Source organism: Conger conger, chromosome 14 (genome assembly GCF_963514075.1).
Source record: "Conger conger chromosome 14, fConCon1.1, whole genome shotgun sequence".
NCBI classification, from domain to species: domain Eukaryota; kingdom Metazoa; phylum Chordata; class Actinopteri; order Anguilliformes; family Congridae; genus Conger; species Conger conger.
The window spans coordinates 4,483,638-4,502,688 of NC_083773.1; the positions used below are offsets into that span (position 1 = coordinate 4,483,638).

General features: G+C 52.8%; 2 protein-coding genes across 7 annotated transcripts in view; one reads left to right on the forward strand and one right to left on the reverse strand.

Moving 5' to 3' along the window:
• Positions 1-19,051, reverse strand: part of LOC133110234 (E3 ubiquitin-protein ligase RNF123) — a 152,854-nt gene that overhangs the window by 37,248 nt on the left and 96,555 nt on the right. The window lies entirely within an intron of this gene.
• On the forward strand, positions 3,171-5,357 carry amigo3 (adhesion molecule with Ig-like domain 3). The gene has a single exon (XM_061220949.1). It carries the CDS (start codon positions 3,831-3,833, stop codon positions 5,355-5,357), a length of 1,527 nt encoding a protein of 508 aa, XP_061076933.1. The 5' UTR covers positions 3,171-3,830.

A 19,051-nucleotide genomic window follows, 5' to 3' on the forward strand; every position in this document is an offset into this window, starting at 1 on the left:
ACATGAGCCACCGAAGCCATTAACCTCCGGGGCTTCCACGCCACCGTCTTCAGAAATGGGCAATTTAAGGACCAGGGGACCCATTTCCAGAACGAGGAACATAAGACAGAATGTAACCGTGGCGATGGCGCAGCTCCGTCTGTCAGCAGAAGCGCATCTATGACGGGACGCCCCTGGTAGGCCGGACAAATCAGCGTCTCCATGGAGATCTAGGTGGACCAGTAAAAATCACGCCCTGGCTTTTTTTTTTTTTGTTCATTTTGTTTCAGACAAACAATCAAGGCTTTAGGGTCCCACCCCTTCCCCCCCAGACCTTGCTTCAGTTCAGTTGGAGAAAAATAAATAACAATAATGATAATAACAATGAAGTGGATAGGTCATATTCTCATGTCCCACACCCCGTCGGTTATTCCACCCCCGCCCTCTACGCCCGGAGACCACATCTGGCCCCTCAGCCGCCCCCCCCTGCTGCCCATCTGCTCCCACGGGCCCTTGGGCCCCAGTCCACCGGCGTGTCACTGCGTATAACCGGCAGCGCGGGAGAGACGGGGCGGGCGCGGAGGCGACAGGGGCCGGGCTGCGGTCTGAGTCACAGGGGGCCCTCGGCTGTGGCCCTTGGCTGCTGGGCACAGGGACTAATGCAATGTGACAGCAGTCAGGCTGTAAGGGCCACCATGCCCAAAAGGAAGGGACAGCTCAGAGCAAGCTCACACACACACACTCCCTCTCTCTCTCTCTCCCTCTCCCTCTCTCTCCCTCTCTCTCCCTCTCTCTCCCTCCCTCTCTCTCCCTCCCCCTCTCTCTCCCTCCCTCTCTCTCTCTCTCTTTCTCTCTCTCTCACTCTCTCTCTCTCTCTATCTCTCCCTCTCTCCCTCCCTCCCTCTCCTTCTCTCTCTCTCTCTATCTCTCCCTCTCCCTCTCTCTCTCTCTCTCCCTCTCTCTCTCTCTCTCGCTCTATCTCTCCCTCTCTCTCTCTCTCTCCCTCCTCTCCCTCTCTCTCACTCTCTCTCTCTCTCACTCTCCCTCTCCCTCTCTCTCTCTCTCTCCCTCTCTCTCTCCCTCTCCCTCTCTCTCTCTCTCTCTCTCTCCCTCTCCCTTGCTCCCTCTCCCTCTCACTATCTCTCCCTCTCCATACATAGATGCACACACACACACACACACACACACACATAGATGCACACACACATACACACACATAAAGACATACATAGACACACACATACAAATCAGAACACACACACACACACACACACACACACACACACACTATTAAAGAAGAGTCTGCTGAAAGATCAGCAGGAGGTGCAGGATCTCATCGGGATCAGATTTACCATTCTGTTGCTGAAATGTTTGTTCCCACCAAAGGCTATCTACATAAATCAGGCGTCAAACAAAGGAGAGCGAAAACAAATTGAAGAACCAGAGAAGTGTTGATGTTACTGTTCCCTTCCTCTCCAATTTCTGCCATCGAAATGAGCTTCCGTGAGCAGGAATATGAAATTAGACCACAGGCAGACTGACTCGGATTGCCATTGGTAATATTTTGAAAATAAGGTGTACGTTTTGTGTGAAAGTAAACAAGAAATGCTGGCTGAGAGAGAGAGAGAGGGAGAGAGAGAGAGAGGAGGAGGGGGAGGGGGGAGAAAGAGGATGAGAGACAGCAAATGGAGAAGGAGTGAGAGAACACGAAAAAGAGGGAGGGAGGGAGGAAGACAGAGAGAACGAGAATGAAAGAGTAGGAAGGCACACTCCGTTCTTTAAGTTTTCTGCCCCCGACCCTCCCCACCGATGGGCAGGATAGCCCTGTTCATAATTAAGAGACTCTCCGCCCACCCTCAGGGCCAGCAGGTCAGAGAGACCAATTCAGACAATGCCGAGCAAAAACCCAAACAACCAGAGAAACACAGACACACGAAAATAAAGAAATCATTTGGTGGTAAACAAGGGACACAAAAAAAAAAAAAAAACACCAGGGGAGGCTCTTTCACGAGCCTTCCCTTTCATTATCCCTCATCTCGACCAATCAGGGCTGAGCGGCGGTCTCCGGGTGCTCCTCCCCTGTAGCTCTGTGTCGGCTCGGTTATAGAGCGAGGAGAGAGAGAGAGCGATCGAGAGAGAGCATGAGGGAGAGAGCGAGAACGCAGGCAGGCACAGTGCGTACGCGCGCGCCGGAGAGAAAGAGCCGCGGAGAGAGAACGGAGAGAGGGAGCGGTGCGACCGCACGCTGAACGAGAGAGAGACCCCAAGCAGAGGGAAGGACTTCTCCCCCCCCCCCCGCGAACGAGAGGGCGGATCGAGCGAGCTGATCGAGGAGTTGGGGAAAGCAACAGAAACAGCTGTGAAGACAGGAGAGAGAGAGAGAGAGAGAGAGAGAGAGAGAGAGAGAGTCAGACCTCCTTTTCCCCACACCCGCTCTCCTCTTCCCAGCTGTTACTTCTTGGACATGAGAGAGGCTGGTACCGGTCGGTCCAGGACGAGGGGAAGGAAGGATTAAGTTTGGAACTTCGCCTGGAGTCGAAGGGGGGCCGACACGTCGAGAGCATCCAGACAAGGGGGCGGAGGAACCCACGGAGGAGAGGCATTCATTCATTTAACCAAAAAATAAAAAACAAGAAAAACAACAACACACACACACACACACACCCACCCGCATACACACGCGCTCACCACCGAGGGTGAATTCTACACGTTCGCTCAACACGGACTCCCGCTGCCAGAAACTCCCCCTCCTCCAGATATCCTGATTACCGAGTGGCCCTGCCCCGGACTGCCTGCCTGCCTGCCTGCCTGCCTGCCCGCCTGCCCGCCCGCGTTCACGCCACTCCTGTCGGTCGCCCCCGACGACCAGCACAGGAGCGACGGACTAGCCGAGCGCATGCCAGCGCTAACCCGCGCGGACAGAATGCTGACTTCTCCGATTCCGCCCTACGCTCACGCTCACAGCAGGCTCCGCGGGAGCTAGTGGAGAGCCGCGTTCTGGAGACGCTCGCCCCCCGGACAACCCCCCGCTCTGCCCCCCCGCTGCCCCCCACACGAGGACGTCGTGACCGACCAACAGCGGCGATCTCACACGTGCAGAGGTCTCTCCCCCCCGTTCCCCTCCCCGGAGGATGGGGCGAAAGCAGCACCTGCACCCGGTGTGACTCCTCCAGCGACCTCCCGAACCCGACCCCTGCTCACGCCCCCTCTCCCCGCTCCGGACCACCGCCGCGGTCCCGCGTTCCGAGCGCGTCTGAGATCTCCGGAAACCCCCGGCCGAGCAGGACGGCGGCCTGAGGAACGCTCCGGAGCTGCAGCACCTCCCTCCGTGAGGACACCCCCGGGAAGCCCGGAGCGTGTCCGGAGCCCATTCCTCTGGAGGTGTGTACTGCTCCCCGTTACTTTGAGTAATTAAGAGCTGTGATGTGGAGACCGCGCTCCCCTTTTCCGTGGAATTACCCGACTCGTTGTTAGCTTTGTCTGCATTAACTGCGTCCACCCTGCCCCTTTTCGGAAAAGCACTCTACCGGGAAATTACTTAGCGCTCCTTTCCTTTTTTTTGTTTTTCCTCAAAAACCTGAGGGTTTGTGCTTAGCCAATCGTTGGGATCCCAGACTCTTAATTCCTTTTTTATTTCCCCCCATTTTCTCTTCGCTCTTCCTCAGCACAATTCCTTGTGGACTACAAAACCCTTTCAGGCGTTGGATGTTCTCGGTTTTTTCAGAGGTCCATCGCCCCTCCCATGTTCTGGTCTCCCGTCCGGAAGCCCGCCCCTGACTTGCCGGTGGTCGTCGAGTTGCAGCGCCGGGAGGTAGGGTCCATGCCCGGTTAACCGCCGCGGTGCCGTAACCATGCGCGGGGCTCAGGGCGTGGCCGGCTCCCTGGTGGTCAGCTCCCTCCTGCTGCAGCTGGCGGGCGCCGGGGGCTGTCCGTCCGGCTGCCTGTGCACGGCGGACATCCTGAGCTGCGGGGCCCAGGGCCTGGAGCAGCTGCCCGCCCAGATGCCCGCCTACGTGGCCACGCTGGACTTCAACCACAACCGGCTGGCGCGGCTGGAGGAGGGCGGGTTCGCCGGGCTGCCCCGCCTCGAAACGCTGCGCGTGGCCCACAACCGGCTGAGCCGCATCGCCCCCCGCGCCTTCCACAACGTCAGCCGCCTGCGGCACCTGGACCTGTCCTCCAACGAGCTGCACGTGGTGGAGCAGCACTACTTCCTGGAGCTGCTGGGCCTGGAGGAGCTGCTGCTCTTCGACAACCGCATCACGCGCGTGGAGAGCAAGGCGCTGACCGGCCTCAGCAACCTGCGCAAGGCCTACTTCAGCCACAACCGCCTGACGGACTTCCCCTTCTTCTCCATCCAGGAGCACAGCCACCCGTCCCTGCGCACGCTCGACCTGTCCTCCAACCGCCTTCCCAGGCTGCCCCTGGAGGACATCGCGGCGCTGCCCGCCAACGTGCAGAGCGGCCTCTTCCTGCACAACAACACGCTGATCTGCGAGTGCGCCATGTACGGCCTGTTCCGCCGCTGGGACCAGCGGGCCTACGCCTCCGTGCTGGACTACCGCGAGGAGCACACCTGCCTGGTGTACGGGGAGCGGCGGGCGTCCGTGCGCTTCTTCCAGCCCGCCCGGCTGTTCGAGAACTGCCCCGCGCAGAGCTTCCTGGCGGAGCGGGCGGTCAGCGTGCAGGCGCAGGAGGGCGACTCGGTGCTGCTGGACTGCCCCACGTCGCTGCGGAAGAGGCGGGGGTCGCAGCGGCACCTGTCCTACCTGTGGGTGTCGCCGGAGCAGGAGTACGTGGTGCCGCCGGGCAACAACGGCTCGCTGCGCATGTTCGCCAACGGCAGCCTGCAGGTGGTGTCGGCGCGGCGGCAGGACTCGGGCGTGTACCTGTGCATGGCGCTGGACCGGCGGCCGCCGCCCGCCAACGAGTCGCACGAGGTCAACGTGACGGTGGCGGCCAGGCGCGGCGCGGAGGACGAGGCCTTCAACACGGGCTTCACCACGCTGCTGGGCTGCGTGGTCAGCCTGGTGCTGGTGCTCATGTACCTGTACCTCACGCCCTGCCAGTGCTGGTGCCGCCGTCAGCCGCCCGCCCCGCCCGCCGGGGCCGCGCCGGGCACCGCGCCCGCCGCCCACGAGGGCAGCGGCCAGTCCTCCATCCTCACGCCCACCCCGCCCGCCACCACGGAGGGGCCCGGCCGCAAGGCCAGCGGGAACAGCAAGCACGTGGTCTTCCTGGAGCCCATCAAGGAGGTGCAGAACGGCCGGCTGAGGAGCACGCTGGCCGTCCCCACCGAGCACGCCAAGCCGCAGCCGCTGCGCGGGGACACCGACTCCGTCGCCTCCGTCTTCTCCGACGTGCCCATCGTGCCGTAGCCGTGCCCACCACCCCACCCCGACCCCCGCCGTCGCCGGTCACGTCCCAGAACCACCGAGAGGGTGGGGGGTGTGTCTGCACCCAGCCTCTCCCAGCACGACGGAGGGAGGGACCCTCCGACAGACATACGGACGGACGGATGGACGGACGGACAGACAGAACCACGTCGCGGCGCATCGTAGACCAACAAGGCCAGCTGGGCTTCAGGGACGAAGGGGACCAGGGCACAGAGGCATTTCGTTGAGAACAGACTGTTTTTGATGAGTATAATAGTAAGAATGATAATAACGATACTAATGATAATAATAATAATAATAATAATAATAATAATAATAAAACAGGGTAGAGCTGTCCCTTTAGTACTTCTAGAGCCTTTAGCAATGTTAGTTATTTTAGCGGCCCATGCTAACTGTCAGGCACACAAAACGAGAGCAAACGAACTGCACGTACAGTACGGCACACTTAGCAACCGGCGGCCCCACGGGGCCGGACTGTCAAACAGGCCAAGGTAGACTTACGTTCCTCCAGCCAAACCTTAGCATAGACCAGTACTGTTTAAAGTGGATATGACTCTATAAAAAAAAAAAAACTGCTTTTCTCGAAAGTTTTATTTGAACCTCCCACTTTTTTTCTTCTTTTTTTTTGAACCCCAGCGTGCTTCTGAGGCTAACACACTATGTATGCGGGGCAGCGGAAATTCAGATACATTTGGACAAAATGTCATGTAGAAGTATAGCTTATTCTGTGCGAATGTGAGCATTATTTCCCCTTTTGACCTTTTTTATTTGTGGGTGGTGGTGGGTGGGGGGGGTGGCAATTGCAAAACATTGATCCTGCAAACAGGAGGGAATTGTGCAGTGGTGGCATTTCAGGAGGGGAGGGGGTGTCTAACTGTGGCCTATGACATTGGCAAGGGCGTGGAAACACTGTACAAAATTTAATGAAAGCTGGACGTCTTGACAAGCCTGACACTGGATCTAAAGGACAAAGAAAAAGGACGGCTTCTTTCCATGTGGAATATTCTCTACCTTTTCCCCATCGGTCCCCACCTCCTGCGACTCTTATCCCCACTCCCTTCCTTCTGAATCTCTTAATAAATTTTGCTGCTTTGACCCCAGATTTTCGCTTTTAATCATTTTCCTTGTTATTCCCGGACAGCAGGGAAGAGTCAAGGGAGAGATCTCAGAGATAAGTGTGCGTGCGTGCGTGCGTGGGTGCATGTGTTTTTGTGAGTGTGAGTGTGTGTATGTGTGTGTGTGTGTGTGTGTGTGCTTGCATGTATGCTTGACCATGCGCGTATGTCTTGTGTGAGCGTGCATGTGTGTAATTATGTGGCAAAGATAACTACAGAGAATGGGAGGAAATGCTTTTAAACATAATCTAAGAAATCCACAGAAAACCACAGTGGCAAGGTTAGTTAGAATCAAACAGAGCAGATTCTCCATCAACAGTATTCTAAATGTGAACGTTCTCAGTCCTTTAAAAAAAGCCAAAAAAAAAAAAAAAAAAAGGCTGGAATCATTGCTTATGAGTTTAAAAATCTGCTTTGAATCTGCGGAAATATTGTAAACACAGAAGAAACACAAAGAGACTAACAGAAGAGCAGGACTGCAGGTGGCTGGGGGCCCGCGGATCTGTACGTGGGAGGGAAGGGAGGCTTCCATCACAGAGCCTGTCTGTTTCCGGAACAGTCCCTACCTCGCTAAGAGGCACTCCTGACACATTCAGACCACACGATCCCTACAACCCCAGGGAGGGGGGGGGGGGGGAGCCCTATGCCCCTATTCCCTTACCCCCCGCCACCACCACTCTGCCCGACAGCCCTTCTCACTGTGCGTATTCGTCTTAGACCCCACGACGGAGCAATGCATTTATTCGCCTGCAGAGACTTGTAGACACCTACCGCCACCGCCACCGTTGTTGTAGCCACCGTCAACCGCGGCGGCTACAACCACGGCGATGACAATGACAACCTCGATGGATTTTCTGTGTTTCGCGTCTCTCTGGAGTGGAGCCGAGGCAGTCCTGAGCTTCCCGGCGTGTGAGCCATCTCTGTGCCAAAGCCATCTGCCGGCTAGGAGAGAGCTGCTGCATGCTGGGGCTCTCCAGGCCAGACTGGGGCTTTCCAGACCAGACTGGGGCTCTATAGACGAGACTGAAGCTCTCCAGACCAGACTGGGGCTCTCCAGACCAGACTGGGACTCTCCAGACCAGACTGGGTGCTGGGGCTATCTAAACCAGGGCAGGCTGGAGCTCTCTAGACCAGACTGGGGCTCTGTAGACCAGGCTGGAGCTCTCTAGACCAGGCTGGAGCTCTTTAGACCAGGCTGGAGCTCTCTAGACCAGGCTGGAGCTCTCTAGACCAGGCTGGGGCTCTCTAGACCAGGATGGAGCTCTCTAGACCAGGCTGGAGCTCTCTAGACCAGGCTGGAGCTCTCTAGACCAGGCTGGAGCTCTCTAGACCAGGCTGGAGCTCTCTAGACCAGGATGGAGCTCTCTAGACCAGGCTGGAGCTCTCTAGACCAGGCTGGAGCTCTCTAGACCAGGCTGGGGCTCTCTAGACCAGGCTGGGTGCCAGGGCGATGTGGACCTGATTACCCTTTTATTTCACATGCTGGGTCAATACTGTCACATGGCACAATGACAAGGCAGCACAGAAAGGGTCTGCAGGGATTTCAAACAGGGCTGCAGCTAATTAAAAACCAGAGTCGAGCTAAACTCGCTAGGGGTGTGTGTGTGTGTGCGTGTGTGTGTGACTGAGTTTGTGTGCGTGTGTGTGTGTCTGAGTTTGTGTGTGTGTGTGTGTGTGTGTGTGCATGCGTGTCAGATTCTGCGTGTGTATATCTGTGTGAAAAAATGTCTGACATTATTTCCAACTGCCACTTGTTGTGGTAGTGGCATTATATGTGAATCCCTGACGAGGCCGTGACTCCGCACCATCTGTGAGTCTCCTGTGGAAGAAGCATCGCAGCACAAGGGAATGACTGGGAGACAGAGGCGCGAAGTCCCAGCAACTTCCACATGCCGACTCACTCAACTCTCTCTCAACGACACACACACACACACACACACACACACAATCTACACCCAGGCACATACACACACACACACACACAATCTACACCCAGGCACATACACACACACACACAATCTACACCCAGGCACATACACACACACAAACACAATCTACACCCAGGCACATACACACACACAAACACAATCTACACCCAGGCACATACACACACACACAATCTACGCCCAGGCACATACACACACACAAACACAATCTACACCCAGGCACAAACACACACACAAACACAATCTACACCCAGGCACAAACACACACACAAACACAATCTACACCCAGGCACATACACACACACACACACACACACACACACACACACACACACACACACACAAACACAATCTATACCCAGGCACAGACGCACACACAAACACAATCTACACCCAGGCACATACACACACACACACACACACACACACACACACACACACACACACACAAACACAATCTATACCCAGGCACAAACACACACACACACACAATCTACACCCAGGCACATACACACACACAAACACAATCTACACCCAGGCACATACACACACACACTCACACACACAAACACACACACACAAACACAATCTACACCCAGGCACAGACGCACACACAAACACAATCTACACCCAGGCACATACACACACACAAACACAATCTACACCCAGGCACATACACACACACACACACACACACACACACACACACACACACACACACACACAAACACAATCTATACCCAGGCACAGACGCACACACAAACACAATCTACACCCAGGCACATACACACATAGCAATATGACATTCTTTTAATTCTAAAAAAGAAGTCTAATAAATACCTAATACAGGCCCATTACCTGTGCTAATCTTATGCATCTTTATCAACTGTGCCAGGCATTTTGAGCACAAGGTACACAACGTGCACTTACTGAAAGACAGGAGTACAATAGGACAGGAAATGCGTTGGTGGAGGCAGAGAACGGACCGTCTGGCACACGCACAGTGGCCAATGACAAGGCCAGGAGGGGAAGAAGCTGAATAAGAGGTTCAGTCTGGACACGGCTCTGCTTACTGCACCGATCCGCTTTAAAAGGTCCACAAGCTCCAGCGCTCTCTTCCGGGTTCCAGTATCTAAAACGCCCACAAAGCTTTCACAAAGGGCAGTGACACAGGACTTTTGGAAAAGTCCCTAACCCTGCCCCCAGAGCTGAACTCCCCCCGCCCATCCTGTCGTCTGCTCCGCGTTTACATTTAGCCACGTCGTCCGATAATTATGCGGGGAAACACACCTCGTGTCAAGCTGGAAATCAGCCCAGCCCAGCCCAGCCCAGTCTCACGTCCTTCACCTCTACCTTTCCCTCACGTCTCCGAAACAAGACTGAATCAATTCTCTCTTATTATTCTGTGACCGCGGCGGTAAACAGCTCCATCTGAAGCGGATTTAAGCCGTGTTTATTCGGCCTCTCTCTCAGCAGGGCGGCAGACAGCTCAGGATCAACAGCGGAGAGGCCGCAGGCCCCCGGGGGGGGTCAGGACAGGACGCTCTCCGGCTCCTACACGCCGTGCGCCGGGGCGAGGCTCCAAAAGCACGGGACGCCCCGGCAGTGAGGCCGGGAAGGAGCCGTGTGAGCGCAGCACCCAATCAAACACCGCGGTCCTGAAGAGGGGCGGGACAGGCCACGGGGAGCGGGGAGAGAGGGAGAGAGGAGGAGAGAGAGGGAGAGAGGGAGAGAGAGGAGGAGAGAGGAGGAGAGAGGGAGAGAGAAGGAGAGAGGAAGAGAGAGGAGGAGAGAGGAGGAGAGAGGAGGAGAGAGGAGGAGAGAGAGGGAGAGAGGAGGAGAGAGGAGGAGAGAGGAGGAGAGAGGGAGAGAGAGGGAGAGAGGAGGAGAGAGGAGGAGAGAGGAGGAGAGAGGGAGAGAGAAGGAGAGAGGAGGAGAGAGGAGGAGAGAGGAGGAGAGAAGGAGAGAGAAGGAGAGAGAGAGAAGGAGAGAGGAGGAGAGAGGGAGAGAGGAGAGAGAAGGAGAGAGGAGGAGAGAGGAGAGAGGGAGAGAGAAGGAGAGAGGAGGAGAGAGAAGGAGAGAGAGGGAGAGAGAAGGAGAGAGGGAGAGAGAGAGAGAGAGAGAGAGAGAGAGAGAGGAGGAGAGAGGAGGAGAGAGGGAGAGAGAAGGAGAGGGGAGGAGAGAGAAGGAGAGAGGAGGAGAGAGGAGGAGAGAGGGAGAGAGAGGGAGAGAGAAGGAGAGAGAGAGAGAGAGAGAGAGAGAGAGGAGGAGAGAGGAGGAGAGAGAGAGGGAGAGAGAAGGAGAGAGGAGGAGAGAGGAGGAGAGAGGGAGAGAGAAGGAGAGAGGAAGAGAGAGGAGGTGAGAGGAGAGAGGAGAAGAGAGAGGGAGAGAGAAGGAGAGAGGGAGAGAGGAGGAGAGAGGAGAGATGAGGAGAGAGGAGAGAGGAGAAGAGAGAGGGAGAGAGAAGGAGAGAGGAGGAGAGAGAAGGAGAGAGAAGGAGAGAGGAGGAGAGAGAAGGAGAGAGTAGGAGAGAGGAGGAGAGAGGGAGAGAGAAGGAGAGAGGAGGAGAGAGGAGGACAGAGAAGGAGAGAGAAGGAAAGAGGAGGAGAGAGGGAGAGCGAAGGAGAGAGAAGGAGAGAGAGGGAGAGAGGAGGAGAGAGAAGGAGAGAGAAGGAGAGAGAGGGAGAAAGGAGGAGAGAGAAGGAGAGAGAAGGAGAGAGAGGGAGAAAGGAGGAGAGAGAAGGAGAGAGAAGGAGAGATAAGGAGAGAGAAGGAGAGAGAAGGAGAGAGGGAGAGAGGAGGAGAGAGAAGGAGAGAGAAGGAGAGAATGATGTCCTGTCACACGCCTCCTGCTCTCACACTGGCCCCCGCTTCCCAATCCTTCAGCCCCCTTTTCCAAAGCTGACAGAAATGCTGAAAACGGAAAAAAAAGACTTTTCCCTTTTCCATTACCGCAGGCCCTTCAACTCCAAAAACACATATATATATATATATATATGAATATACGAGTCAATGAACGAATAAATAAAATAAAAGGAGTGAAAATAAATTAATCCAGCGCCAAAAAACCTTCATGCCAGAGATAAATTCACACCGTTCTGCTTTGCACACAAAGCCTGTGGGCCAGAATGGGCTTCTGGGCATCTGCCCGCCGATAGGGCGAGACACAGCCAGGCGACAGGTCAGCCAGACCATCAACTGACCAATCACGGGTCAGTTAGCACGACGGCTCTTCACGACGCGATTCCCTCAGCCTGCCTGGCAGGGCGCAGACAGAGTGAAGGGAGATCAAACGCAGACGTGTAACAGCGGAGGACAGTCAGCCCGGGCGGGACTCATCGAGGAAGACTCTGCTGAGGCAGGCAGATGTGCAGGGAGGAGGAGGAGGAGGAGGAGGAGGAGACAGCAGTGGGTCAGAGCGAAAGGGCCCGGAGGAGAGAGAACACCCGACCAGAGAAACTACAGGCCTCACACACACGCACGCACGAACGCACGCACGCACGCACGCACGCACACGCACACGCACACGCACACGCACACGCACACGCACACGCACACGCACACACACACACACTCACACACACACACACACACACGTCTTGCACAAATACTTCAGCAAACAAAAGAGATGGGCACTGAAAGCACGATCGGACATCCGGGCTCGCCTACTCAAACACAACAACATACAAGGAACCTGGTGCAGGCGCTGCGATGACACTACGATGGTGTGTGACATAGTAGAAGATCAATAACAGTTGTGGGCTGGTCACAGAGAGACAGACAGACAGACAGGCAGACAGGCAGACAGGCAGGTAGACAGACAGACAGACAGGCAAGCAGGCAGGCAGGCAGCAGTAACTCAGCAGTAGGTAGTGGGGAGGATAGCGTGTGGGGCCCTGGTCACAGACAGACAGACAGACAGACAGACAGACAGACAGACAGAGAGTGGTAACTCTGTTGCGGTAGGTAGTGGTAGTGGGGAGGATAGCGTGTGGGGCCCTGGTCACAGGCAGACAGACAGACAGACAGACAGACAGAGAGTGGTAACTCCGTTGCGGTAGGTAGTGGCAGTGTGGAGGATCGCGTGTGGGGCCCTGGTCACAGACAGACAGACAGTCAGACAGACAGTCAGGGAGACAGACAGACAGACAGAGAGTGGTAACTCCGTTGTGGTAGGTAGTGGTAGTGTGGAGGATAGCGTGTGGGGCCCTGGTCACAGGCAGACAGACAGACAGACAGACAGACAGGTAGAGAGACAGACAGACAGTCAGACAGACAGTCAGGGAGACAGACAGATAGACAGACAGAGAGTGGTAACTCTGTTGCGGTAGGTAGTGGTAGTGTGGAGGATCGCGTGTGGGGCCCTGGTCACAGACAGACAGACAGACAGACAGACAGACAGAGAGTGGTAACTCCGTTGCGGTAGGTAGTGGCAGTGTGGAGGATCGCGTGTGGGGCCCTGGTCACAGACAGACAGACAGTCAGACAGACAGTCAGGGAGACAGACAGACAGACAGACAGACAGAGAGTGGTAACTCCGTTGCGGTAGGTAGTGGCAGTGTGGAGGATAGCGTGAGGGGCCCTGGTCACAGACAGACAGACAGTCAGACAGACAGTCAGACAGACAGTCAGGGAGACAGACAGACAGACAGACAGACAGACAGAGAGTGGTAACTCCGTTGCGGTAGGTAGTGGTAGTGTGGAGGATAGCGTGTGGGGCCCTGGTCACAGGCAGACAGACAGTCAGACAGACAGGCAGACAGACAGACAGACAGACAGACAGAGAGTGGTAACTCCGTTGCAGTAGGTAGTGGTAGTGTGGAGGATCGCGTGTGGGGCCCTGGCTGGCACTAGCGTGTCTCCCTCTCTCCACAGCTCCTTCCACAGACATCATTATCCCCGAGCGCTACAGCCGCCATCCATTACAGCTGCCAATTAGGGCCGAGAGAAAAGTGCTTCAGTGAGCTGACGGAGTAATAAATCCTTCTCTCCCACCCTCTTTATTCATCCCCCGCGCCCGACCGCCCGATCTGAGCTCAGCCAGGAGGGGGCGCTGATCTGTGAGGAGAAGTACTTCAGGCGCACTGTATGTACACAAACTCACACACTGCAGCCCGCACCAGGACCACTAATGGTACGTTTCTGCGACAGAGGTGTACATTACATTACATTAATGGCATTTGGCAGACGCTCTTATCCAGAGCGACATACAACAAAGTGCATACCCATAACCAGGGATAAGTGCGCTGAAAGACCCTAGAGGGAAGTACAATTTGAACTGCTACCTGTACAACAAAGAAAAGGACGAGGGCCTTTTTTTTTTTTGAGAACAAAGAAACAAACAAACAGAGCAAAAGTGACCAAAGTTAACTATCCAAACACTGCTTACCTAGCCAACTAACAATACCGATACACAAAGCAAGTCACAGAGACAACAATTAAGGTTCACAGGGAGGTAGGGAGGGACGGGGAGAGGTGCTGCTTGAAGAGGTGCGTCTTCAGCTTGCGCTTGAAGGTGGGGAGAGATTCTACAGTTCTGACCTCGACGGGGAGTTCGTTCCACCACCGGAGGTGTATACACAACGCAGCTCATAAGCACTGGAGCAGTGACAGCAGGGTCGTTGCTTGGGCTCCGATCCGAAACGAATCCAAGACACTTTGAGGGGAAATGGATTTTAACTGAGATTTATATGCACAGAATTACAGAAAGAAAATTGTGAAAGTCCAATCCAATCATGGATGTAGTCTCCATTACCACTATTACGGTCTCGATTGACAGGCGTACCAAGCTAGTATTACAGAGGCGACACAAATGTACATAAGACGCATTAGCTAGGTAATTTACAGCCGAGGATAAATGCAAGCCTTGCTGCGCATCTCTCAGGCCTATTGTTTTTAAAGGAGTATGTGCACATTAGCTTCTTTCCGTCAGATATTAGGTGTTGTCTGACTGGACAGATTGTGATGATTTACAGTATGATGACTTTTTCCCATCCATCCATTATCTTAACCCGCTTATCCTGAACAGGGTCGCAGGGGGGGCTGGAGCCTATCCCAGCATACATTGGGGCGAAAGGCAGGAATACACCCTGGACAGGTCGCCAGTCCATCGCAGGGCGCACACACACCATTCACTCACACACTCATACCCACGGGCAATTTAGACTCATGGTGACTTTTCGCCTGTTGTATATTGTGAATTCCAGCACATCCGATCGACCGACCACGCTCAGCCTAGCTCACTGACCTCTCACAGCAAGCTCTGATGACTCAAGATAGTGATTACGAAGGGGTGGCATCAGCATGCTCCGAGAATAATATACAGATATATAAAACATTTTTTACTTTATTACACCTACATATTCATGCGATTATCTCATCAGCCAATTGTGTGGCAGCAGTGCATATCTATAATCATGTAGAGCTTCAGGTAATGTTCACCATCAACCATCAGAAGGGGGGAAAAAATTGGATCTAAGTGACTTTGACCGTGAATGATTGTTGGTGGCAGACAGGGTGGTTTGAGTATCTCAGAAACTGCTGATCTCCCGGGATTTTCACACACACTAGTCTCAAAAAACGAAAAAAAACCCCAGCAAGCATCAGCTCTGCAGACAGAAATGCCCTGCTAATGAGATGTCAGAGGAGAATGGCCAGACAGGAAGGTGACAGTAACGCAAATAGCCACACATTACAACAGTGGTATGCAGAAGAGCATCTCTGAACACACAACGCATCATAACTCTAAGTGGATAGGCTACAGCAGGGGAAGTCTAAAACATAAGTCTAATAAATACCTTATAAAGTTCTCGGTGAATGTATAATACAACCTTTATTGGGAGGCAGGGAGCACTAAACAAGAGTGTGTATAACCATGCATACAAATATTGACATGAGTTAGCCGTTAGCGAAGGATATTTCTCTATTTACAGTACCCTAATGTCATTTTAATGGAGCTGGTAATTTTGCTATCCGTAAAGAAAAGGAACAATACATCATAAGTGACAGTTTGGCAGTGATTCCAGGTGCCCAAAAAAAACTTTTCAAAGTTGCTGCGTGTTTTTTTTGGACAAGTTTCTGTTGAAGACAGACACTAAGAGGCGGCATCCTGCATAAAGGATGTTTTAAAGGTAAAAGCCTGAAAGCTATGTTCATAAAACATTCATAGGCTAACATTATTACAGTACGTCTGAACACAAACCCACACTTAACCTAAAGGAACCCAAAATAATTACAGGCACTCTGGGGTTGCGTCGTGAGAGTTCACCGTCGCAGAGTTGACGAGAACATTTAAACGCACCGTTTCTTCTGGTATTTTTTTTTTGTGTCAATTTTTATTTTTTTCTTCCAAATGGCTTTTTCAAGTGATGGACTGATGAAACAGTAAGGAGAAAGGAGACAATAATCACTAGATCGGAAAATTCAGCAGTAAAGCTATAATAACACAGGTAACACATGTGATGAAACTCCCATTTCATCATCACAGAGGTGCCGGGAACACTCACAGAGAAAGCACGCCATTCGTTTTTGGTTTCTCGGTTCTCGGATCGGAGAATTGCAGAGTGTAGCAGTAATACATATGAATCACAAAGGGTATTTCGGAAAACAGCGGCTAATCAGCTAATACGACTGCTCAGACATGAGAGCTCATTAAAGACTCGACTAACGAACTTCAACATTCCGACACTGGAGGTGAACGGTTTCCGTCTCCTTGACAACCTCAGCACCATGACACGGTATTTTAAACATCTCTCTATTATGTCAGGATCTCTGTTTTGTCCCTTTCTATGTGAAGCGCTTAGGGTATGCAAATGAAGTTATTATTGTTATTATCACTGTACAATTCTCCTGAACCTGCCTTTCCCATTACCACAGATCACAACACAATCAATGGGGTGACATGGCTCAGGCAGTAAGAGCAGTCACCTGGCAGTCGCAGGGTTGCCGGCTCGTTCCCCTGCCCGGGCTGTGTTGAAGTGTCCCTGAGCAAGACACCTAACCCCTAAAATGCTCCTGACGAGCTGGTCAGCGCCTTGCATGGCAGCCAATTACCGTCGGTGTGTGAGTGTGTGTATGAACGGGTGAATGAGAAGCATCAATTGTACAGCGCTTTGGATAAAGGCGCTATATAAATGCTAACCGTTTACACAAAACACATTTTCCACACGCGTTCACGCATCTCAGGCTCTAATGACTGAACGAAAACACCAAAATATTAATCACACATTAATATTACAATATACACTCACTGAGCAATGTATTAGTACACCTACTTATTCATGCGAGTATCTAATCAGCCAATTGTGTGGCAGCAGTGCAATGCATACAATCATGTAGATACGGATCAGGAGCTTCAGTTAATGCTCACATCAACCATCCGAATGGAGGGAAAATGTGACTTTGAGCATGGAATTATTTTTTGTGGCAGACAGGGTTTGAGTATCGCAGAAACTGCTGATCTCGCATACTAGACTCCAGTGAGCAGCAGTTAATGAGAGAGGTCAGAGGAGAAGGGCCAGACTGGTCAAAGCTGACAGGAAGGTGACAGTAACGCAATAACCACACATTACAACAGTGGTATGCAGAAGAGCATCTCTGTACGCAACAAGAAATCATAACTCTAAGTGGATAGGCTGCAGCAGAAGAAGTAAAAAATAAGATAAAAAATAAAGTGATCGGTAGGGTGTATATTTGTGTGCGTATTGGGACAGTTTTTAAAGCACAGAATTGGCAACCAAATGAATTTGTTGACGGTAAAGCAGCTAACATTACATTACATTATTGGCATTTGGCAGACGCTCTTATCCAGAGCGACGTACAGTTGATTAGACTAAGCAGGAGACAATCCTCCCCTGGAGCAACGGAGGATTAAGCACCTTGCTCAAGGGCCCAACGGCTGTGCGGATCTTATTGTGGCTACACCGGGGATCGAACCGCCGACCTTGCGGGTCCCAGTCATGCACCTTAACCAGTACGCTACAGGCCGCTAACAGGTCCGGACCCAGGATCAGTCCCTGTAATGGACGTATTAAAACGGCTTGTGAGGACACACTGCAGCACTAAATGAGAAGCCTGCAAATGGGCCGTAGTGCCTCAGCCCCCTCCTGCCGAGCCCGCTATACCATGCTATAAAAGCTCCGCTGAGCGGCAGACCATTAAAACTGACATACTACCCAAAACCCATTTCCTTATTGCTGGAACTATCAAATCTACGCCTGATGCAGTTCATTACGTTCGCCAAATTGATGTGTGACTCCGGCGCCGTAGCGACGCGGGGGGATGTGAAGGCTTTGGCCTGGACGCCTGCCAGCTCTTCCCGTCCTCCATTTTGTGACGGCGTGGAGAGAAGGCGGAGGCAGCACCTCGCGGGGTTCGGGAGCGAGGTCGATCGGCGTAACGCCGCAGAACGCCACGGAGACGGGCCCCCCCACGACAGGAAGAGGCAGCGTCGGCCGAGCAACGCCTGGAGGTGAACCGCCCCCTTTCGCACGGGGACGCCGGAGCGCAGAGACAAGAACGGCAGCAGCTAGAAAACACAAGATGGCCGCTGAGAGACGAACGCTGGAACGCGAAGCGGAAGATCCAAATTGTACACCGCTGGAGTTGGGCGGAAAACAGCCTGTAGTCGTATTTAGATGGATAGATACTTTATTCATCCCGAGGGAAATTTTAGAAATGTATTGACAGCGTATTGATAGCTATTGATAGCTTATTGATAGCTATTGATAGCATATTGATAGCATATTGATAGCACACTGATAGCTATTGATAGCATATTGATAGCTATTGATAGCTTATTGATAGCTATTAATAGCTTAATGATAGCTTATTTATAGCCTATTGATAGCTAGTGTAGGGACACTAGTTGAGGGGTGATATGTGCTCTGTTTCTAGGCCTGTTTAGGATTTCAGCAGCAGTGTTCTGGACAAGCCGCAGTGGCCACTGTTCTTACGGAAGGCCAGAGGGCAACGCTTTGCAGAAGTCGAGCGCTTTACTCGTGTTCCTTATTCCAGGCTAATTGTTAAGGTCGCCATCGATGGCAGTGTCTCTGGATCTGACATTTTGTGATAATGACTGCAGTCGTGCATTTTACATTTCCGTGTGCTCTTTGTCCCCGTAAAGTAAAACTAAACCTTGTAAGTGAATTCAACGGCGAATTTCTCATGTTTTCACATTCTCCCCAGGAAACAAGCGCGCTGGCAGCGACTATTTCAGAAACTCCAGGGATAAATATCAGAAAGTCACCCCAAACCAGCGGTTACTGTTATATTGTTTGTAACAGCATACTGTCGGAGCGCATATAAAGAATCTCAAAGTGCCACATTGACAGAGAAGCAGGCTACACTGGCAGAGCACAAAAAGAGCACAGAAGCCAAAGTAAAGTGCTGCTACCTTTAGGCAAGCCTAGGCAATGTTTACTTATCACACAGGATAGGTTTCGACACAATTGACTTCAATAATACAGCACTGCATAATAGATATGATCAACAGACCAATCGAAACGGACACATGACCGATGACGGTCCATACACAGTGAATTGAACACATCATGAATAACAGATGATAGTCCCAAGATGTAATTAGTTGATGGATAACAGATGATGGAGCACAGAT